This window comes from Paramormyrops kingsleyae, chromosome 19, assembly GCF_048594095.1.
Source record: "Paramormyrops kingsleyae isolate MSU_618 chromosome 19, PKINGS_0.4, whole genome shotgun sequence".
Lineage (NCBI taxonomy): Eukaryota > Metazoa > Chordata > Actinopteri > Osteoglossiformes > Mormyridae > Paramormyrops > Paramormyrops kingsleyae.
Genome location: NC_132815.1, coordinates 26,237,769 through 26,260,665, shown reverse-complemented (window position 1 = coordinate 26,260,665; position 22,897 = coordinate 26,237,769). Strand labels below are relative to the sequence as shown.

Genomic DNA, 22,897 nt, shown 5'->3' with positions numbered 1-22,897 from the left:
TAACTACTTTCACTTTCATAACAACGAAATAAAACTGTGGCGTTCGAAGGTCCTTTGGAGAACGTAAGTTTGTCCAATAAGTATTTGTATATTTTAAAGGCGTGCAAAATGTAGTAAACGGCATAAATCATTCGTTTACTGGTTCTGTGAAATGCCCAGCTTTTGAACGATGATTTTAGGTGCGTCATTTTGAGTAACTTTCGGTCGGAGTTTCGGTCGGAGTTTCGGTCGTTCTCCGACCGTGCTAGAAAATTTTAAATTTCCCAATTCAAAGCATAGTTTTTCATGTAAAGAGACAAAGCCCACGTTAGCGAAATTAATTTCTCCGGACCCCGGTTGTAAGTTTATTGAACATATAGAACGTACCACATCTAGACTAGATATAAAGTTTTACTCCAAAGAAATGTGTAAGGCCTAACTGCATTACTTCGTGTATAGTTTTTTTTATGCTACCACGTGTATAAACTATATATATATATATACACACACACACATATACACTGTAAAAAATAAACCGTAAATTTTACGGTAAAAAACTGGCAGCTGTGGTTGCCAGAACTTTACCGTCAAAAATACGGTAGCAACGTTATTGGTTTTACAGGACTGCACCCTGTACTGTATATTTTACGGATTTTTATTGTTTTTTTTACGGTTTATAACTGTTTAATTAACATATTTATGTTGCTATAAAAACAGTTTATACCTGTCAAATTCCAGGGTTTACATTGTAATATTCTGCCTTTTATGTCTCCCTCAACTTGCTCTTTGTAAGTAAGTTGTCCATGAAGGGCAGCCACTCATGGCTGTGCCCAGGAAGCTGGGGGTTAAGGGCCTTGCTCAAGGACCCACAGACATGCTGAGACTGGATTTGAACCGGTGACCTTGTGATTATTGGCACACAGGCTTAACCCACTGAGCCACACAGAACACATGGACCCTGTTGCTTGAGTACAAGAACTTTTATAAATAAATTACAAATATCAACTCTAAACACAGAAAGCATACAATAGGTATTTTAGACATCCAGAAATTGTGCAAATGTTGCAAAAGTAGTCAAGTAGAAAACAATTTGAATAGTGGAATATAATCGTGCGCATTATATGCGCGTATGATCAGCAGGGTTTAAATATGAGTACAGTCAATCAATTTCAATACATCTATATTGTACAGCACAATACTATATACAGTACTATATGCTATATACAATATCTATACAGTATCTAAGTAGTATTGCATTTGTAAAATGCAACTAGAAAACCCCTTGTCTCATGCTGTCTTGCCATGCTTCCCCAAAGATAATACTTGTTACAGTTCGCATCAGTTAGCATAGCACTGCGCTAGCAGACCATAGCTGCTCTGGGTAAAATTGTTCTAAAATACGTTACACAGCAAATGTGCCAGTGTTAAATTAACACTGCATACTGTTTATATTGGCCCACAGCATTCAGTGTTACCTATAATACTTTACAGTGTGCAGTGAGTGTTGTTTTTACAGTGTTAATATTTCTTAAAACTCTTATAGTGTTCAGTTGACAACATAGACTGTTAAGTCAGTAAGTCGCCACCTCTTCCTGGATTGCAAGCCAATATGGGTGGCACACAAGTACAAAATGGGTGGCCCATGTCTGCCCCATTTTAATATGCACTCATTTGAACTCATTTGGGCATTCAGCTGCTGTGTTTTACTAACCCACCATAATAAGAAAGACTTAGACCAACATTGCCTTTTCTCATTTAAGCATGACTAATAGGTTTTTTTGTATTTGTATAAGAAAGAACCAGTTAAGTTCATCTATGAACTGCTTGTGGTATTAATGTGTGTGAAATGTATAACACCAGCCACCAAACACAGATTACAAAACTTGCCTGTGTTCAACCGCATAACAATTATTTAACAGGGCTGCGAAAAGGTGAGAGCTCTGGTAATGGTTGGAGTGTGTTTCAGCTAAAGCAGCCAGAATGGGTGGTGGCCTTATTGCTTTTAGACCACAACTTGTGATGGAAGAACAAATAAAATCATTTTGCTCATTTAATATTCAGATTTTAATTAAGCTTAATTTTTGAAACCCACCACGACTGAGGATGGTATGGCACTGATATTAGTCTTCACCACATTTTGCTATTTGTGTATGCTAGTTGGTCTGAGCGGTGTATTTGTGCTGCAATCTTAACTGTAGTGGTGCATGTGATCTGGATACTTTACCTAGAGAGCCCAGGCTTAGAAAAGGAGAAAAAAATATATATATTGATTTTCCATAGCCTTTTCTTTCCCACCTAGTGCTGCCTTTAGTCAAACCATATAGGCTAATTAATCTCATTTAGTCATTGGCAAGCACACAAGTGGCATTTCTGTGGTTTTTATTCTCTTGCCCTATTCATCACAATCGCGGTGGATTGGAAAAAAAAAAATCTATTAAGTCAAAAACAGTACCATGTCATGCTATGCAAATATACATCCAGTACCATTGGTCTACAGTGGAGTGGGCGGTACCAGGAGCTGCAAAGAAAAGGGTATCACAACTGTCCTAACGCCTTTCCGCATATACAGTATTAATCATCCAAAGGCCAGACTAGCAATCAAATGCACCCCCACCCCATTAAAATACATATCACTCTAGAGACATGTCCTGTACATCTCCACAAAACTTTCTTTGACCAGACACCAACATATATAAAACCACAAATCAGTGGAAAACCACCAGAACCACAGCTCTTTAATCTTCAAGATCAGACAGAACTTAGCCAACAACACTTTAACATAAGACAAGAAAAAGCTGGTCTTTTTTGGTCAGAGTCTTTCTCATTATGGTGGGTGAATCTGGGGTGGCTCTTCTGATCCTTATGACTTCTTGTGTGCATATTGAAATGGGGCTAATATGTGGAGCTGATGACTTAACAGTCTAGGTTGTCAATTGAACACTATATGAATTAATAAATATTAACACTGTAAAAACAAAACTTACTGCACACTGTAAAGTATTATAGGTAACACTGAATGCTGTGGGCCAATATAAACAGTATGCAGTGTTAATTTAACACTTGCACATTTGCTGTGTAACGTATTTTAGAACAATTTTACCCAGAGCAGCTATGGTCTGCTAGCGCAGTGCTATGCTAACTGATGCGAACTGTAACAAGTATTATCTTCGGGGAAGCATGGCAAGACAGCATGAGACAAGCAGTTTTCTAGTTGCATTTTACAAATGCAATACTACTTAGATACTGTATAGATATTGTATATAGCATATAGTACTGTATATAGTATTGTGCTGTACAATATAGATGTATTGAAATTGATTGACTGTACTCATATTTAAACCCTGCTGATCATACACACATATAATGCACACGATTACATTCCACTATTCAAATTGTTTTCTACTTGACTACTTTTGCAACATTTGCACAATTTCTGGATGTCTAAAATACCTATTGTATGCTTTCTGTGTTTAGAGTTGATATTTGTAATTTATTTATAAAAGTTCTTGTACTCAAGCAACAGGGTCCATGTGTTCTGTATGGCTCAGTGGGCTAAGCCTGTATGCCAATAATCACAAGGTCACTGGTTCAAATCCAGTTTCAGCATGTCTGTGGGTCCTTGAGCAAGGCCCTTAACCCCCAGCTTCCTGGGCACAGCCATGAGTGGCTGCCCTTCATGGACAACTTACTTACAAAGAGCAAGTTGAGGGAGACATAAAAGGCAGTTTCCCCATGGGGACTTGCAGTCAAATATAAGAACATTGTTAAACAGCTTTAAGTTACATTTTCATGTTGAGTTAACTTAAATATATAAGTACACTTAAAAAAAGTGAACAAGTGAATGTTGGGAGATATTAAAAAAAATGTTAATTGATCTCAAAATGTATAAACAGGGTAACTTGGGTATTTTAAGTAAGAACAAATTATTTTGCATGAGTACAACAAACTCAAAACTAGATTTTTCTGTTTACTTATAACTGGAAATTTCATAACTTAAAAAATTTGATGTAACTGATTACCTCACATTTTTTGAGTTTTGCCAACTTATTCGGGATTACAGTGCAGTATATTGTTAATTTTACTGCAATAAACCATATTTTCATATGTTTTTAACTGTGAAATGTAAGGTCTTACTCTGTAAAACTAATTACGGTTTTTCACTGTAAATTCTAAGGTTATCGCATGTTTTGTGGAATATGGTTTTATCCAGTAGCATTTATACGGTATTTTACTGTTAAATCTACGGACATTTTTTACAGTGTATACACATATATAGCTAGCCATGTTCTCATTCTGTTTACGCCAAATTCTGACTACCATTTGAATGTCTCAACAGAAATCGAGACTCATCAGACCAGGCAACATTTTTCCAGTCTTCAACTGTCCAATTTTGGTGAGCTCGTACAAATTGTAGCCTCTTTTTCCTATTTGTAGTGGAGATGAGTGGTACCCGGTGGGGTCTTCTGCTGTTGTAGCCTCAAGGTTGTGCTTGTTGTGGCTTCACAAATGCTTTGCTGCATACCTCGGTTGTAACAAGTGGTTATTTCAGTCAAAGTTGCTCTTCTATCATAAGAACATAAGAAATTTACAAACGAGAGGAGGCCATTCGGCCCATCAAGCTCGTTTGGGGAGAACTTAACTAATAGCTCAGAGTTGTTAAAATCTTATCTAGCTCTGATTTAAAGGAACCCATGGTTTTAGCTTCCACTACACTAGCAGGAAGACTATTCCATACTCTAACTACACGCTGTGTAAAGAAGTGCTTCCTCAAATTTGTTTTAAAATGTTCTCCCGCTAATTTCCACTTATGGCCACGAGTTCTAGTATTTAGACTAATATTGAAATAGTCATTTGGCTGAACAGCATCCAGACCCGTTAGAATCTTATAGACCTGAATCATATCCCCCCTTAGTCTCCTTTGCTCAAGGCTAAACAGATTCAGTTCCGCCAACCTCTCCTCATAAGACATTCCTCTAAGCTTGAATCAGTCGGCCCATTCTCCTCTGACCTCTAGCATCAACAAGGCATTTTCGCCCACAGGACTGCCGCATACTGGATGTTTTTCCCTTTGCACACCATTCTTTGTAAACCCTAGAAATGGTTGTACGTGAAAATCCCAGTAACTGAGCAGATTGTGAAATACTCAGACCGGCCCGTCTGGCACCAACAACCATGCCACGCTCAAAATTGCTTAAATCACCTTTCTTTCCCATTCTGACATTCAGTTTGGAGTTCAGGAGATTGTCTTGACCAGGACCACACCCCTAAATGCATTGAAGCAACTGCCATGTGATTGGTTGATTAGATAATTGCATTAATGAGAAATTGAACAGGTGTTCCTAATAATCCTTTAGGTGAGTGTATATATATACACATACACACACACACATATTATATATACATACTATATAAAACTGCGGCATTTAGAAAAGCGAGTTTGTCCAAGAAATGCATAAGAACAAGGAATTTACAAACGAGAGGGGGCCATTCGGCCCATTAGGCTCGTTTGGGGAGAACTTAACTAATAGCTCAGAGTTGTTGTCATCTACTTCGGTAAAGTTGGAAAGACATTGGCAGATTCGAACTTCGCGGCTCAATAAATCTTAAACAAAACGTTCTTACAACACAATACATACGTCTACATAACAGTGGTAAGGTAGACAATGAGCTACAACCGGATTTTCGTCCAAACAATATGTATTTACAGAAATACGGATAACATTGCTCCCTACAGCAGTCCGCTGTCAGAGGAGAGCTTAGGGACCGTCTACAAAGTGCAAATCGACAACGGATAATGTCAATAACTTCACTTCCAAAGAGTGAAGAGCCACCAAAATCACTAAAGGCTTTTGGAATGTTATCATGGTCATACTACACCCCTTAGTTTGGTGAAATGTACCATAGTCTATTTTTAAAGATTTTTTTAATTAGGAATAACATTCAATAACTTTGCTCCTGTCAACTGTACTACTACCAAAATCACTACACACGTCTACAGTCTCATTATGGTCATACTACACCATTTAGTTTGGGGAAAAATACATTATTATTAAATAAAATGCAATAAATTTGCTCCTATCAATTGTAGTACCACAAAAATTACTGTATACATTTGCAATCTTATTATGGTAGGACTGCATCACTTAGGTTGGGAAAATGTGGCTTAGTTTATTGTTAAAGGGATTTTATTGCCAATTAAAATCAATAACTATCTTACTATAAACTGTAGTTCCATCAAAATCACTACACACCTCTAGGGTGTCATCCTGGTCATACTACAGCACTTAGTTTGGGGAAATGTGCCTGTCTATTTTTAAAGAATTTTTATTGCCAATAAAATTCAATAACTTTTTTACTATAAACTGTAGTTCCACTAAAATCACTACACACCTCTACAGTATCATTATGGTCATACTACAACACTTAGTTTGGGGAAATGTACCTGTGTCTATTTTTAAAGAATTTTTATTGCCAATAAAATTCAATAACTTTCTTACTATAGACTGTAGTTCCACCAAAATCACTACACACATTCTTGGAGAAATTTACCTTAGTCTGTTTTTAATGATTTTTCTTTATTAGGAATAACTTTCAATAACTTTGTGACAGTTAAGTGTAGTGTCACCAAAATCACTACACACTTCTACAGTCTCATTATGGTCATACTACACTACTTAGTTTGGTGAAATTTACATTAGTCTGTTTTTAATGATTTTTTTATTAGGAATGACATTTAATAACTTTATTAGTATAAAGTGTAGTTTCACCAAAATCCCTGTACATATCTAGGGTGTCATCATGGTCTTACTACAGCACTTAGTTTGGGGAAATGTGGCTTAGTGTATTTTAAATAATTTTTATTGGCAATTAAATTCAATAACTTTGCTTCTATTGAGTGTAGTTCCACAAAAATCACTGTACACTTTTACAGCCTTATCATGATCATACTAAATCACTTAGTGTTGGGGAATGTCCCCATTAAATAAAAAATAAACTACAGTGTGTACATTTCAACTACTTTTTGACACACAAAAAAAAAACAGAGAAAAGCACCAGACCCCTCTGCTTAGATATACTGTAGATATGAGAAGTTGAATGTGAAATGAGAACAAACATTATTTCAAAACTTGTTTCACATTTAATCCAACCTATGATCTGTAGCTGTACATCTAAAAAGAATAGAGAACAGTTGTTCAAACACTCTGTAGAAGCAAAGATATTGAATTCTATTTAGAAAATGAATATTCTTAAAAAATACACTAAGCCACATTTCCCCAAACTAAGTGTTGTAGTATGACCATGATGACACCCTAGATGTGTGTAGTGATTTTGGTGGTACTACAGTGTATAGTAAGAAAGTTATTGAATTTTATTGGCAATAAAAATTCTTTAAAAATAGACACAGGCACATTTCCCAAAACTAATTACTGTAGTATGACCATGATGACACCCTATGTCACGCCCAGCTCCGTACAATCCTCGTGTGTGCCACGCCCCCTCGTTACCTAGTGTTAATTCCTGATTGTCATCACCTGTTGCCTATTCCTTTTGCCTTGTCTTGTGTATTTAGTCCGAGTCTCAGTCAGTCCCTATGACAAAATAATGAGACGCTTCTTGGAGTGGTAAACAGAACTTTTAGCTATGACACTACACTTTGTGAAAGACGCTCCATCTGTAATTACCTTGATTTTTAGTTCATCGTGTTTCAATCACACTATGAACACTTACAAATTCCTGGTCCGATATTGTCGCTTACAGAATGTTAGTGGCTGACTGGAATAGACAGGTGCGTGTAATATCCAAACATCACAGACGTCATTTCCCGAGTACAAAGGCATGGATTCGTATCTGACCGCGGTAGTGTCATTCTATTCTTCCCTTATGGCAATGACACCTGTCAGTGAATAAGGAGTACGTCATCAAAGTGCTGTACTCTTTTCTAAGGCGACAGTTGTCCCTCTTAAGTTATGTGTGTAATGAAGAAATTGTACAACACCCAAAGGTCTGCATAGGGTAACAAATACATACATGTACACATACAAGGGATAATGATTTATTATTATTATTTTTGGGTTTTATTCTTTTCTTTTTATTTTAGTATTTTTTTATTATTATTTCTCTTCTTTTTTTTACTATACAGTTGAGGCAAAATTATTAGCCCTCCTATGAAAATCTAATTGTTTTAAAAGTATTTCTCAAGTGCTGTTAAACAGAGCAAATAATATTTATCATGGCTTTTTTTAGACATCTCAGTTTTATTTTGGATGCTTACATTATTTTACTTTTCATACAGAAATGAAAATATTCTACAGAAACCAAAAACTACCATGGTCAAAATTATTAGCTCTCTGAATATTAATAGTCAATTGTGTATCCTTTTTCTTGGATAACAGCCTGCAGTCGTTTGTTGTAGTTATCAACAAGTCTCTGACAGGTCATCTGAGGAATCCCAGCCTATTCTTCTTTGGCAAATCTCTCAAGCTCCTCCAGATTTGATGGCCTTCTGGCATGGACCTTCTTCTTTAGTTCACCCAACAGATTTTCTATTGGATTTAAGTCAAGGCTTTGTGCAGGCCACTCCATTACATTCACTTTGGTCTTCTGGAGATAGTTCTTCACCAGGGGCCTCATGTATAAACAGTGCATCCGCACGAAAATGTTGCGTATGGCCATTTCCACGTTGACGTCGAGATGTATAAAAACGAAACTTGGCGTACCGCTACGCACATTCTCACGGCAGCTCCAGACATGGCGTACGCACATTTCTGCTCAGTTTTGTAAACGGACGACACTCAGTGGCAAGTCATTGCTACTGTGGTTTCCCTATTTAAACTTACAATCATGACGCTGATTTTATCAAATACACCGACATTAATTGTATGTTGTTTACAAATGTACAGCACCTGATTTTTAATCAATTTGTAACAATAAAACGTTGCATAAAATGACCGAACTATTACAACTACCATGGCAGCTCTTGCGTTATTGGAAGACATAGCTTATGGAAGAATTAGAAGAGAGCGCGTATTCAGGCCCATGATGGTAACTGGCTTCTAAGTCGATTCAGATTTCCAAGAGCAATCCTTTCGGAGCTGTGTGCTAAACTGGGGCCAGCATTACAAAGGCAGATGATGAGGAATTGCGTTATACCTGTCCCTTTACAAGTTCTGTCCACTCGCGGGTTCTTAGCCACAGGTGCTTTTCAGCGAGAACTTGCGGACCGATCGGGTATTTCTCAGTCGACACTGAGTCGCGCCATGCCAGCTGTATGAGACGGCATAATCCGCTTGTCACCCAGATATATAAAATTTCTTTACACTGTGGTTGAACAGGCAAATATTAAAGCGCAATTTGCAGCGATGTCCGGTTTTCCCAACATAGTCGAAGCTATCGACTGCGCGCGCATTGCTAAAAAGTCACCTTCAGAGAACGAATTTGCTTATGCTTATGTAAATAGAAAGCACTTTAACTCTATTAATGTACTCTTTATGCACTGAGGGCACCTCTTGTACTATTATCTGTAAGAATAAACAAACAGAATAAACGAAAGTAACACCGCATCTGCACCCTACATGTTATTCATAAACATTCAAGTAATTCAAACAAGTATGGTACGAGAAAAACTCACCCGCGATGACATCGGCGTCCCATTCACCTGATTAAAGTGTGTCCCCAATCATCGCAGCAACTAGTTGCTCAAAGGGTGTGAGACCGGGAATTCCGTTAAGACTCTTACGGTGAGCGGCCGCTTGGTTTTTTTTAATGTCCGACCATTTCTTTTTTAATTTCGGCCACCGTGCGAATTTCGGAACCAACACTTTTAACTGACTCCGCCACGCTGTGCCACTCCGTCAAATTTAGTTCATTGCTGATGCCACTTATACCACCAAATAATATCACTTTTCTTTTCTCAATTTCTGTTAATGTGACCCCCACTTCGCATTCGCTGAAATACTTCAATACTTTTATGGGCGGGTCAGGGGGGTGGCTGTGGGCTTGTTCATATACATAAAATTTGTGATTTATAAAGGGAATGTGCGTAGATCTGTGCTTATGCAAAGTTTTATGCATCTGGATTTTTTTTGCTTACGCACATTCCTAGTTTTGTCCGTACGCCATGTTTTAGTGTGAATTCTACGCACGTCGTTATACATGAGGCCCCAGGAGAGATGTATGTTTTTGATTGTTGTCGTGTTGGAAGACAAAGCGACGACCCAGACCCAGTTTTGCTGCTGACTGCTTAAGGTTTTCTTTTAAGATCTCCACATATATTTCTTTCTTCATAATTCCTTCCACCTTGACAAGATTTCCAGCTCCTGATGCACTGAAGCATCCCCACAACATAATGCTTCCACCACCGTGTTTCACTGTGGGGACGGTGTTCTTTGGGTTATATGCCTCTCCCTTCCTTCTCCAAACATAAGCAGTGTCTCTATGGCTCTATAGCTCTAGTTTAGTCTCACCTGACCATAGGACATGCTTCCAGTATGCATCATCTTTCTCCAGGTTGTCCTGAGAATACCTTAGTCTGGCTTGAAGGTGTCTCTTCTGCAAAAGTGGAGTCCTTCTTGGTCTGCAACCTAGAAGTCCATTCCTGTGCAGAGCTCTAGTGATTGTCTTCTTTGAGACCACAATTCCCGACTTGGCCAAATCATTCTTTAGTGTCTTGGCAGTTGTTCTGGGGTCTTTAGACACATCTCTCATGAGTTTCCTTTCCAGGATCTTTGAAATCTTTCGCTTCCTACCTCTGCCAGGCTTGTTCTGTACTGTGTAACTCTTTTTGAATTTCTGGATTATACTCCAGTTCTTGACACTTGGAAACGCTGTGATTCCTTCTCCTGTTTTGTGTGCATCAACAATTCTTTTTCTCAAGTCCAAGCTGATGTTTTTTGTTTTTGGCATGGTGTTTTCTCAAATGACAGCTGAATGACCCTTACTGAGGAGGACCCTCACTCAGTTTTATAGCTTCAGTTTTCACTTAGTTGTTAAGTTAAATCACCATAAGTGGCTTGTACAATGGCTCAATAAATTGTCATTTCTTAAAGGGGGGTAATAATATTGTCCCTGGTTGACAAGATTTCAGAAGAGTTTTTTCTGAAATAATTCTGCTATTGTGTGCAAATATAAATAATTTATTCCTTCTAAAGAAAACTAATATGTTCAGAAATGCTATGTTGAAAATTCCTTGCTCTGTTAAAAATGCACTTTGGAAAATCTTGAAGAAACTTCAACTTTCATAGGGGGGGGTAATAATTTGGCCTCAACTGTATGTGGCGAAGTGTACCATATGGCACAATGACCACTGGCTACACAACATACTTTACCAAGCAATACACACTAACTGCATATCCTACTACAAGGGTGGGCAATCTTACCCGGAAAGGGCCGGTGTGTTTTACAGGTTTTTTTAGGATAACTGTCCTTTACGTACTACTCTAAGTACAGAGTTGCAGCGAAAAGCTGCATGCCTAACGGCCCTTTCTGGGTAAAATTAGCAACCCCTGTAACAAATACAATACTTTGCAGTCTGAGAATTCTCCCTATTGCTCACTAAAGACAGTTGCCAACTTGGTCTATCTAATATACAATCATACCATACTTATGACCAGAGACCCACACAACAATTACGTTTCAAACTACATTTTCAGGCCACTTCACATTATATGTGATCATAGAGCTAAATTATTTCTTATTAGGTATTAAAGATTATTAAATTTCATACTTACACGGTGACTACCCTTCTTAGACTGCATTTTCCACCATCGCTGACATATTTACCCATAACTAAGCTTCTATCTACAGCTTGAGAACTGTAGTTTGAACTACGCAACTTAACGACAGTGTTTGTGAACGTTCATTCAAACTATGGTTTTGGGAAACACCTGCGTCATTTAACGATGCATTGTACTTAGGGGTGGCATGGTTCACAAAACCCACGGTTCGGTTTGTATCACGGTTTTAGGGTCACGGTTTTCGGTTCTGTACGGTTCTTGTTATTTTTTCTTTTAATCTTTAACACTCCAGAAATGTACTTCAGCATATGAAATATAGCTTAATTATCCACAATTTAGGATACAGTATTAAAAAAGTTAATCATGTAATCATGCATAAACTGAATTTGACTTGACTTAAAGCACATTATTAAAATTATTAAACATTATTAATCCCAGAACAGTAATAAAATAAAAGTCTTGCCTTAACATAAATGCTAAAAGAATAGATCGCTTTAATCGCTATTACAGTTGGGTATGGGCACGCGGTCTTATTTAGAAAACATACAAAAAGAGACGCATATAATGTTTAATCATTCGTTTTGTATTTGTCCGGTCCACGGGGTTAATTTAATTGGGGATCGTTAAAATGATAGATCACCTATCCTGATTAAGCCTGATTCGGTTCGTTTATATATATAAACGATCCCCAATAAAAAATTGGTATTCATTATATTGAATGTTCTTGAGTAATCGATAAAATCAGTTTCTCTGTATGTACAAGACATCAATCTGTAATAGTGCAAAATATGTCCAGTTGATATGTCTAGTATGATCATCTGGCAATAGCCTGTAGGTCTGTGTGGTCAGACACTGTGCAATAAACAGAATTTTTAGGAAAATGGCAAATGTTCACATTGCAGCATGGAAGCAGGCTCACTGTTACAACGCTGACCGGGGAAGCAGAGGCGAGGAGACCTAGGATCGGGGGAATGCGGGGTTTAATGAGCAAAAGGAACACAGACGAGCGGTAAAGCAGAATTACAATATAATGACCGGACTGGAGAAAGAAACGGAAACGCGGAACATAATACAATGGAATAATGACAAATTTGACAACAATCAGGAACAATTGGTAAACACGGGGAATCCACACAGGGTTAACGTGGGGGCGTGGCACACGGAAAGAGCGGACGATCGAGGCATTGACACTCACTGGAATGCTTTGTCACAGATAACTTAATTTTCTTTAACAAAGTGCCTAACCGCACATTAAATAAAGTCACACAACAAAGGCGCACAACAATGTTCAGATGTTGTGCTATCGGTTGGCTGAAATTTAAACGTTTTCTTCAGACACAGGGTGGTAACGCCGAAAACACGAGCTAAACGCAGCAAACGAAAGGCTACCGGAAATTACTTAGCTGGCTGAACTTTTAGCGGAACTACCTCACACCGCTTTGTGCATATAGCCTATGCTTTCGCGCGAAAGGGAAACACACTGACGTCACATACGGGGCACGAGGCTACATTGCGCATGTCATGAACCGTCGAACCGTGCGACGCATGCATGCTCCGAACCGAGACAAGCGAACCGAACGGTTCGGTTTTTTTTCATGAACCGTGCCATCCCTAATAATGGGCCAAGTCACATTTGTGTTATGGACTCTACAGAATATGAAATTAATGCAGGTTTTCATTAGACACCTATGCTGCATAATAACTCTGCAGAGATGCTGAGTCACTTCTCTTTATACAGAATAGTTGGCTGCATAACAAAACTGAGTTTAATCAGCTAAAAACAGGAGTGAGACTGTTCACATTGTGAAAGAAGCAGAGGCAGTATCAGATGATCAGAATCAGGTTTATTTGGAAAAATAAGTTTACACATGGAGGAAGGAAGGAAGTCAGAGGATAACACTCCCAAACAGGGAGAAAGAAACCTCTGGGGGTCCAAGGTTAACTGGCTGCCCAACCACTCCTGGGCATGCTAACATTATAGAATGAATGGATGAGACATCCATCCATTTTCTGGCACATTGGCATGGGTCTTCAGTCAGAGACGCATCTGTAACATTAATGGTAACTGAAGCTATTTTTCTCTTTCAAAACACCTGCTAAAATAATAATTGTGTTGCTAGGAAACACAGGATCAGGGAAGAGCAGTGCAGGAAATGTTATCCTGGAAGAAGAGAAGTTCAAAGCTTTTTCTGATCCCAACAGTGTTTCACCGACACACCCATGATATTTGACAATGAAGCTAACAGGTCTGAGAAAGATCAGAAGTATTCCATAATATCCTGCCTTACTGAGTGTGCTCCTGAATGAGTCATCCATCCATCCATCCATCTATTTTCTGGCACTTATCTAGGGCCAGTTCGCAGGGGCAGCAGACTAAGCAGAGATGCCCTGACCTCTCTCTGCCAATCCACCTCCAACTGCTCCACTAGGGGGTTTTTCATTGGCTAAGCAGGTTATTTGATTTCATTTAATTTTATTGGTGTTTATGTAGTGAAATTTGCACTATTGAATTATGTTTCTGCTACTGTATGTAGTTATTGTTCAGGTGTTTAATTTTATGTATATATATATATATATATATATATATATATATATATATATGTGTGTGTGTGTGTGTGTGTGTGTGTGTGTATGACCTAAAACTCAGTTTTGAAACAATTGTGACACATATAAAAGTCACCACGATCATTATGTCAAATGAAGAAATTTTCCAATGTGACACTTTGTGAGTTAGTCAAGATAAATTGTCCTGTTAGTTTTGTGAATTTTTTATCTGAAACAGACTGTAACCCTCATTTTTATTCACTTGCAGTTATCAGCACTGGGCGTAAAGTGGCTTCTGACATCAAACTGTAGGAAAGCATGGCTGGTGAGTCAGTTTCCACTCTGGCTTTTCTGCTCTGCTGCCTGGGCCTCTGTGCTCTGTCTTTCTCTCTCTGAAGCACATAGACTGATATTCACGAACACTGGAACTGAGGCATCAGCTAGACTGATATCTACAGAGACCAGCTGATGAATCTCCGATGCAGTAGTGTTTGGCTCCTGGTGGTAGACATACTGATATCTGCATGGCTGACTGCCCTGCAGCAGAACAGCAGGGTCATGCAGGTTAATTGCAAATATTTTAGCTCAGCTTCTGTTGTGAAACTGATGTGTGGCTGCATGTCTTAGTTTCAGTTAGAGTTCAGAACAAACTTTATATAAAAATTAGGTTTTTCATTGTCTAAGATGAATGAGGAAACGTCTGTGTTCAGTTATAAATGGAGGTAGTTAAGTACAGTCATTGTCAGTCTCTTTCCCATGTGCTCATGCTGTGTGTGGCACTGCACTGCCACCTGCTGACAGAATAAAATAATTGCATCCAAGACCTGCTAGAGAGTGTTCATTTCCACAGCAATATCAGATGTTCATGTTCATTATGGCCACATATACAGCGCCTCCTGCTGACTGTCTCCGTCTTAGCACATTGGCATGAGTCTTCAAACAAACTGTCTATAACATTAATGGAAACTGAAGTTATTTTTCTTTTCCAAAGCACCTGCTAAAACAAGAATTGTGCTGCTGGGAAAAACAGGATCAGGGAAGAGCAGCGCAGGAAATGTCATCCTGGGGGAAGAGAAGTTTAAAGCTGAGTCTTCACCTAACAGTGTTTCAACAGATTGTCAAACAGAGGAAGGAAACTTAAATGGCAGGAAGATTACAGTAACCGACACACCAGGGATATTTGACACTGAGAAGCCTGAAAAAGATCTGAAGCATTCCATAATATCCTGCCTCACTGAGTGTGCTCCTGGTCCACACGTCTTCATCTTAGTAATGAGAGTGGGAAGATACACCAAAGAGGAGAAAGACTCTGTGAAGATGATACTGCAGTATTTTGGGGAGGAAGCCCTGAAACACACAGTTGTCCTCTTCACACATGGTGAAGATCTTGGAAAAAAAATGACCATCGAAGAATTTGCAGAGAAGAACAAGGATCTGAAGGCACTTGTTGATAAGTGTGGAGGTCGAGTTCATGTCATTGACTCTACGCACTGGAATAAAAAAGTCAATGGTCAAGATGGTCAATGTGAAGATCTTCCAAAAGAAATGATAAAACAGAAGAGAGCAGCTGGGGAATTACAGGCTGTACAGGCACCGGAAAAAATTAATAACCTACGGTTCAGATTCAGATTAAAACAAAGATCATCAACACCTGATAAAGACCCAAGCCAAGGGTCAGGAAGACCCTCCAGCTCTGGTGGAAACCTGGGTGGGTCAGAGTACAGAAGCAACAGCTTTCAGATTAATCAGCTTCTGACAACCATAGACACCATTGTGAGAGAAAATGGAGACCGTTATTACACTAATGAAACACTTCAGGCAACAGCAAAAGCTACAAAAATTGAGGAGAATAGGATAAAAGAAGAGCTGAATGAGAGAGGAGAGAAAGCAGAGGAGTACGAGATCAAGAAACAAGCAAGAGAGAGAGTGAAGGCCAATATTTCGACATCATTAACAGGAATGGTCACTGGGGCGCTACTGGGGGCTCTACTGGGTTTGCCTGTTGGAGCAACAATAGCAGTATTATTGGTAGGCTCACTCATGTTGAAACCAGTTTTCAGGGCAGGAGCAGGTGTAATAGCAGGGACAGCAGGTGGGGCAGGAGCAGGTGTAACAGCAGGTGGGGCAGAAGCAGGTGTAACAGCAGGGACAGCAGGTGGGGCAGAAGCAGGTGTAACAGCAGGTGGGGCAGGAGCAGGTGTAACAGCAGGGACAGCAGGTGGGGCAGGAGCAGGTGTAACAGCAGGTGGGGCAGAAGCAGGTGTAACAGCAGGTGGGGCAGGAGCAGGTGTAACAGCAGGGACAGCAGGTGGGGCAGGAGCAGGTGTAACAGCAGGTGGGGCAGGAGCAGGTGTAACAGCAGGGACAGCAGGTGGGGCAGGAGCAGGTGTAACAGCAGGGACAGCAGGTGGGGTAGGAGCAGGTGTAACAGCAGGTGGGGCAGGAGTAGCAATAGGAACAGGAGTGTATGTAGCTACGGGGGTTTTGACTGCAGCAGGAGCCATAATAGGGGGGGCTGTAGGAGCTAAAGCTGCAGCCAGAGCAGAAAATGTAGGAGAGGCTGCAGGAAATGCAGCTGAAGCTGTGGTGGGGGGAGCATGGAATATGGTAAAGGAAGTTTGGGAATTCTCCAAAAAATATGAATAGACAGTTTGTTTATTAAAATCAAGAAAACGGCCATTACGTTGATTAAATGCAATAAACAGTCGCTTCATCGATTAACCCTCTGGAATCGACAACCCTGCATGCAGGATCAAACAGAAATCTCACCAAACCGTTTTAAAAACTAAGTGTTTGAACATTAACAAACACACCCAGAAGCCTTAGAAAGTAAATATATTTTTAGAAGTCTCTGGCCCGAAAAAAGGATTCAACTTATTTGTTGGTGTTATGTTAATACAATGTAAATGTTTTACTTTTTATGCATAATTCTTAGAATGAACTCAACTGAATCATGGACAGTGGTTCCATACAACTAGAATGAGTGTTTTGAAAATGAAGCATTCTTTTTAATTTGATGAATCCACTTTGTATTCTGAGAACAGAACATAGCCGAGTTAATCTCACTAAATTTCCTCATGTCTAATTTAACCAACTGAATCACTTTCATTCATCTTAAATTAGGTATGTAATCTAACAGCAGCCATGGTTTATTTCACCCACTGTCACAAAGAAGACTCAAATACAGTCAAACATTGGATTGCGAGTAACTTGGGTTGCGAGTGTTTTGCAAGACGAGCAAAAAAATTTAATAAATCTTAACTTGATAAACGAGTAAGGTCTTGCAATACGAGTATTAAGTATACGCTTTATTTCACGTGATCAAAACTGAGCCGATGGTTCTTCTCTCTCTCTCACTGCGGGATTGTGGATAATCATTTCCCATGCAGTGTCAGTCGGCGTGCCTCGCTCGTATAGTCCACAATTTAGTAGAAAAAAACCACCCGAATAAGGCCGTAGCAATGCGAGCAATGAATCTGTTTAACAACAATGCAATGTCCACATTTCCACGAAATCGAAAAGCGGCTGTCATTGGATAGGTTCCTTGTTAAAGACGCGCAAAAAGAAAAAGATTCCAGTGAGCTAACAGATAGCAGTGATTCCGTTAGTTATAGTGAAAGTCGTCCTACAAAATAACCCTCCTCTTCTCTCTCTCACACCATCCACGATTCTTTTCAAAGGTAAAGTGCAGGTTAATTTGTTTTATGTATTTTTAATTTATATTTTGTATTAACCATTTTATATGAATATTTCTGGGTTGTGGAACGAATCATCTGAATTTCCATTATTTCTAATGGGAAAATTCGGTTAGATATACGAGTGCTTTGGATTACAAGCACGTTTCTGGAACGAATTATGCTCTCAATCCGAGGTTTTACTGTACTGATTTTACAGGATGTTCTCTGCTTATTATAAAAGTTGAACAGCTGTGGTTGTTTATGAAATACCCTCCTCGGAATGTGGAATATGAAATCACATAACACATAGGGAATGTAATCCTTAGGGCAATACACCAAAGATGTAAAACACACAAGATAATGTAATTGCTAGAGAATGCATATCACTTACTGTTGCACGATGTAATTATATAAGTATGTATTTGAAGCCCAATTAGCTCTGAAGCTTATCACTAGGTTGAAGGCAAGAAAATATAATTAGCCAAGTATTGTGTAGCCAACAGAAACTGCTAAGGCTTATTACTGCAGAAATACTTGGGTTCTGAGTTCATTGCTTACCACCATATCGTCCTTAAACAATCATCCAGGTTCTGGGCTTTTTGCCATATTTTTATAAAAAAAAATATTGTAGAGACGGTTTCGCCACAATTATGTTTCACAGAGTGACTAAATAAAATAAATAATACAGTAAGTGGTGGAGGAAGTACTGATGCTTAGTACTTAAGTAAAAGTACAAATATCCTGCAAAATATGTACTCAAGTAAAAGTAGAAGTGCTACATCAACAATCTTACTTAAGTGAAAGTACTAAGTACTTACTTTTAAATTTACTTGAAAGTATTTTTTAAAGTAAAAGTACTCACACAATGGTTTGTCTCAACATCTGGGGTGTGCCATTTTGTAAAAGAATAGTATATATACTGACTTACGCCTCTACCGATGTCATTGCTCGTAATAATTACAAGCAACTATACAGTTTATGTGTATTGGAAAGTTTGTTGTGCTTATTGTGCGTGCCCTCTGCAATACTGTGTGTACCCTAACTTAGAATTATGTGGATACCAAGTAGATAACTTGTCATTACCCACTAATATACCATTAAGATATATCATGTCCTGATTGGTTTATCTTTAAATCATTCATGTACTTGCAAAACTATTCAACACATCTGTTATGAGCAGTAAAAGGGAAACACAACAGTAACCAAACACTAGTGGTGGTGTGGCGCCATGTTGAATGTCTCTTCTTCTTGAAATCAAGCCAGTCTACCAGCTCGTGTTGCTAATTGACGCACGCTCTGCCATCATTGGAGCTAATAAAGCCACCTGATTGGTAGGAAATGGCAAACAATGCCAGAACGCAATAGGCTAACTATTTTTTCATGCAAGATTTTGAGGAAATTGTCTTCGTAAAATGTAGAAATGTAGTGGAGTAAAAAGTACAGATAATTGCCACAAAATGTAATGGAGTAAAATAAAAAGTATGCATATTTTTACTTAAAGTACAGATATGTAAAAATGTACTTAAGTACAGTAACGAAGTACAAATACTTTGTTACATTCCACCACTGTAAATAATTGGCAGCCTATCAGCTAGGGGCAGGGAATACTCAGATCTCTGAAGAAGAACATAATGGTGGCGAATGATCGATGCTGAGGACGCGACTCTTGTGACAAGTAACTGTTAAGAGATAAGAAATGTATAAGAATCAATGTAAATAAGAATTAATCATATTTCTGCAGAGGGTCCAGCCTTGGTTGTAACCTACATGGATACAATACAGTCTGAATCTTAAGATCTACACAAGTGGCTTTTGATTCCTAACTGGCAGGGAAGGAAAAAGAGTCCTTCGACTTGCGCGGCTTCACTCTATCGCGTTTTTTTTTTGTATATTCATTAAAACGTTGATCGAGAACAGTGAAAATGATCTTTGCTCTTGGAAGGTTAAATGTACAATAATAATATATTTGCAACGTCTAATATGTATTTTCTCTTATTTTGTCTAATATATTGGGTAAAACAAGTGTAATTGTCATCACCTGCCTGTACGATCCTCTTGTCTGCCACGCCCCCTTATTAACCACGTGTGCAACCCCGATTATGACCACCTGTTTTCTGTCAGTTTGATTCATCCGGTGTATTTAAGGCCACATCAGAGTCTGTAACCCCAGGTCTGTCATTGACGTTTTGTTGTTACATGTTCCTGTGTCCTGCATTTGGAGTGATTCCAAATACACCCTTCGATCCTGATTCCTCGTCTCCCTGTTCCAGCTTCCATGTCCAGCAGTCATAACAATAATGATGACTTAAGGGTGTAATTTCATGTCTCGAGGGCTCTAATAATGTTAAAAACCGTATTCAGAAGGTCGCAAACAGGTTTTCTATGCTCTAACTACGAAAATATTCGATTTATAAATAAAGAATCGTACTTCGCAGAAATTCACTTATGGCGGTAGAGTCTGGAACTGATTAACCGCGATAAATGAGGGCCGACTATTTGTTGATGTAATAAAATGAGCAATATGCTGTAAGACAGCTGACCACATAGGGCTCTGTGACCCTAGTTTTGAAATTTTATTTATTATTCCTTTTATAGATCATCTAATATATGTTTATCTCCACCACTCTTTCCGGAGCGCTGCTTGCGATCTCTTAAGCAATCATAATCATTTTCATTCTGCTTGTTTAAATATTTTCTAGTCGGGTTTGTGAGAAATTTATGGTTTCCTTTTATCAATATGCCAGTGTTTTTTTTGTTTTGTTTTTTTTTTACAACAAAATCACATCGCTAGGACATTACGCTATATCTGTGCTGTCCTAGTATATTAAACAAAATACTTTAATTTCTTGTCATGCCAACCTGATCTTCTGTTGTATCTGTTCTTTCAACCAAATTGCAAGAATTTTTTTTTACGTTGTTTATTGTTGTTTTCTGAACTCGTTACTTTTTTAAGATTGCGGTTTTGTGTTTCAGAGGTAGGCTATTTGCATAACCAATCGACAAAAAGCATTTCAAGTCCCACACCAAAGTACCAAAGTGCCTCAGAAGTACCCCAGTTGGTTTGACCCTTTTGGTACTGGAACTCTTGGTACTGGTACACAACCAGAAGTCAATGAAAAAGGGAGAGTACCAAAAATACGGTACATGGTGTGGTTTAAAACCGCCCACCATTAACATTCCGATTGACCTTTGGCTTGAAAACTTATTTGTCCAGTGACTTATTACTATACCTTGAAGGGGATCACAAAGTACTCGTAGCCTAAAGCCAATATCTCTAAGTAAGCAATATCCATAATATCGCCACTTCAAAGAGAACCCATTGCTTGTTCTGCCATTTGAGGAAGGATCCACAAGACAGTCAAGGGGGGCACTCTGTAGCCAGAACCCCCCCATGGTAAGTGTGATTAGCATACTCACCATGTATAATGTTTACTCAGGAGTCATTCTGTAATCAGCTCCCACATATTGCTGTGCAATTAGCATCTGTAGTCAGTTCTGTCTCATAATTACCACGTGTATCTTCTGCTGGGGTATTGCCACTTCAGGCTTTAGCCCTGGGAAATCTAGGTGGTGACAGTCCATCCTACAGAGTTGACATAATGCATTTTTCTGAAGCACATGGGGAAGGTGCTTTGGGTTTTAGGTAAGTGTGCTTTGTTTTTAGTGCATGTGTTTTATTTGACTTTGTTTTAAACTATCTGCATGCACTACTTTTACTGAGCACTGTTGTGGAAAGAAAATTGGACATTGGTAGGCCGGGAGGGGAGGCATAGTGGGTCTGTTATGTCTTAGGCCTTAGACAAGAAGAGATTGTTTTGAATACTGTGTGTCCTCTTCTCATGATGGCTGCCTGCAGTTGGTTCCACAGACCCTGAAGAGAGATCAGACCTTGGAGAGATGAACAGTGGAGCAAGGGGGGGGAGAACCCGCCTGCAGGAAGTAGATTTGAAGCTGCCCCAACTGGTGCACAAAGAGTTGTAGTTATAAAGTAATCACAGTAGGCCATATGCAATCTGCTATGCGGTAGTATTTAATCATATGTTAACCATGTATTTGCAGTGATTCAATGACAATACGTCAATACGTTAATTATTAATCAAAGGACAACCAAATATTTACAATGATTCAATGTCATATAATCAATATCTATATTCATAGCAAAATGGGTGGATTTTACCTTGCTTGTTTGTTATACGTTTGAGCTTGGTTTGTTAGTGTTTTGTGGCCAATTATGACTTAGAAGGCCTTATCTGGAACTAAAAATTATGGTTTATCAACTGGGTGCTCCGGGTGCTCATGGTACCTGCTGCCAGAGTGTGACGGGAGTGCTTTTCTGGATTGCTGAAATAAAAGAGATTTTGCTCACCAACTGAGAGGTCTGGAATTTTATTCTAGGTGGCTTCACTGGTCGTTATACAATGGGATTTATTATTTTTCGACCACACTGTATTTTGGTTGATCACTTGTAGCACTTTTAAACTGAATTTCTTAATATTTGTGTGTATTTGCTGTGTTACATTGTGTGATTGATCATGTTTTATTCCCAAAGTGACTGATTTTATGTGTTTTAGAAATGTGTGTGCTCCTGTTTTAGCTCGACCCTTGTGTAGAAGCAGGAGGTCACAGTGTGCTTCTCTTTTAATTTGCAATGGCTTGCATTTACAGGGCTAGACATAAGGATTTAGGAGGGCACAGCCACTTTGGCCTTGGCTATTCATATTTTTTCTAGGGCACAAGGCCATTAAGCCTGGGCACAAGGCCAAAAAAAGGCATTGGGCCAATACTGAGTCACTAATTACCAATTACTGTAATTACCAAGTTTAGACAACCTACGCAATACGACCTTCGATTTGAGACAGAATATATATATATATTTATAGATATATATATAGCTTTATTTCAAAAACTAAAATCCAACAATAAAGGAGCCGTCAATATTTTTGTATTTGTTTGCTCAGAACACCC

The 22,897-nt window shown here is 38.8% G+C and overlaps 1 protein-coding gene across 2 annotated transcripts; it reads left to right on the top strand.

Annotated features, from left to right (window-relative positions):
- Positions 1-44: 44 nt before the first annotated feature.
- On the top strand, positions 45-22,301 carry LOC140581014 (uncharacterized). Of its 2 annotated transcripts, XM_072702772.1 has the most exons (4): positions 46-63; positions 4,316-4,372; positions 14,524-14,580; positions 15,247-22,301. In XM_072702772.1, exons 3-4 carry the CDS (start codon positions 14,574-14,576, stop codon positions 16,899-16,901), a joined length of 1,662 nt encoding a protein of 553 aa, XP_072558873.1. In that variant the 5' UTR covers positions 46-63; positions 4,316-4,372; positions 14,524-14,573; the 3' UTR covers positions 16,902-22,301. The 2 variants fall into 2 exon arrangements, with proteins under 2 accessions (XP_072558874.1, XP_072558873.1); XM_072702773.1 differs by lacking the exon at positions 4,316-4,372 and having other exon boundaries at positions 45-63.
- Positions 22,302-22,897: the final 596 nt, after the last annotated feature.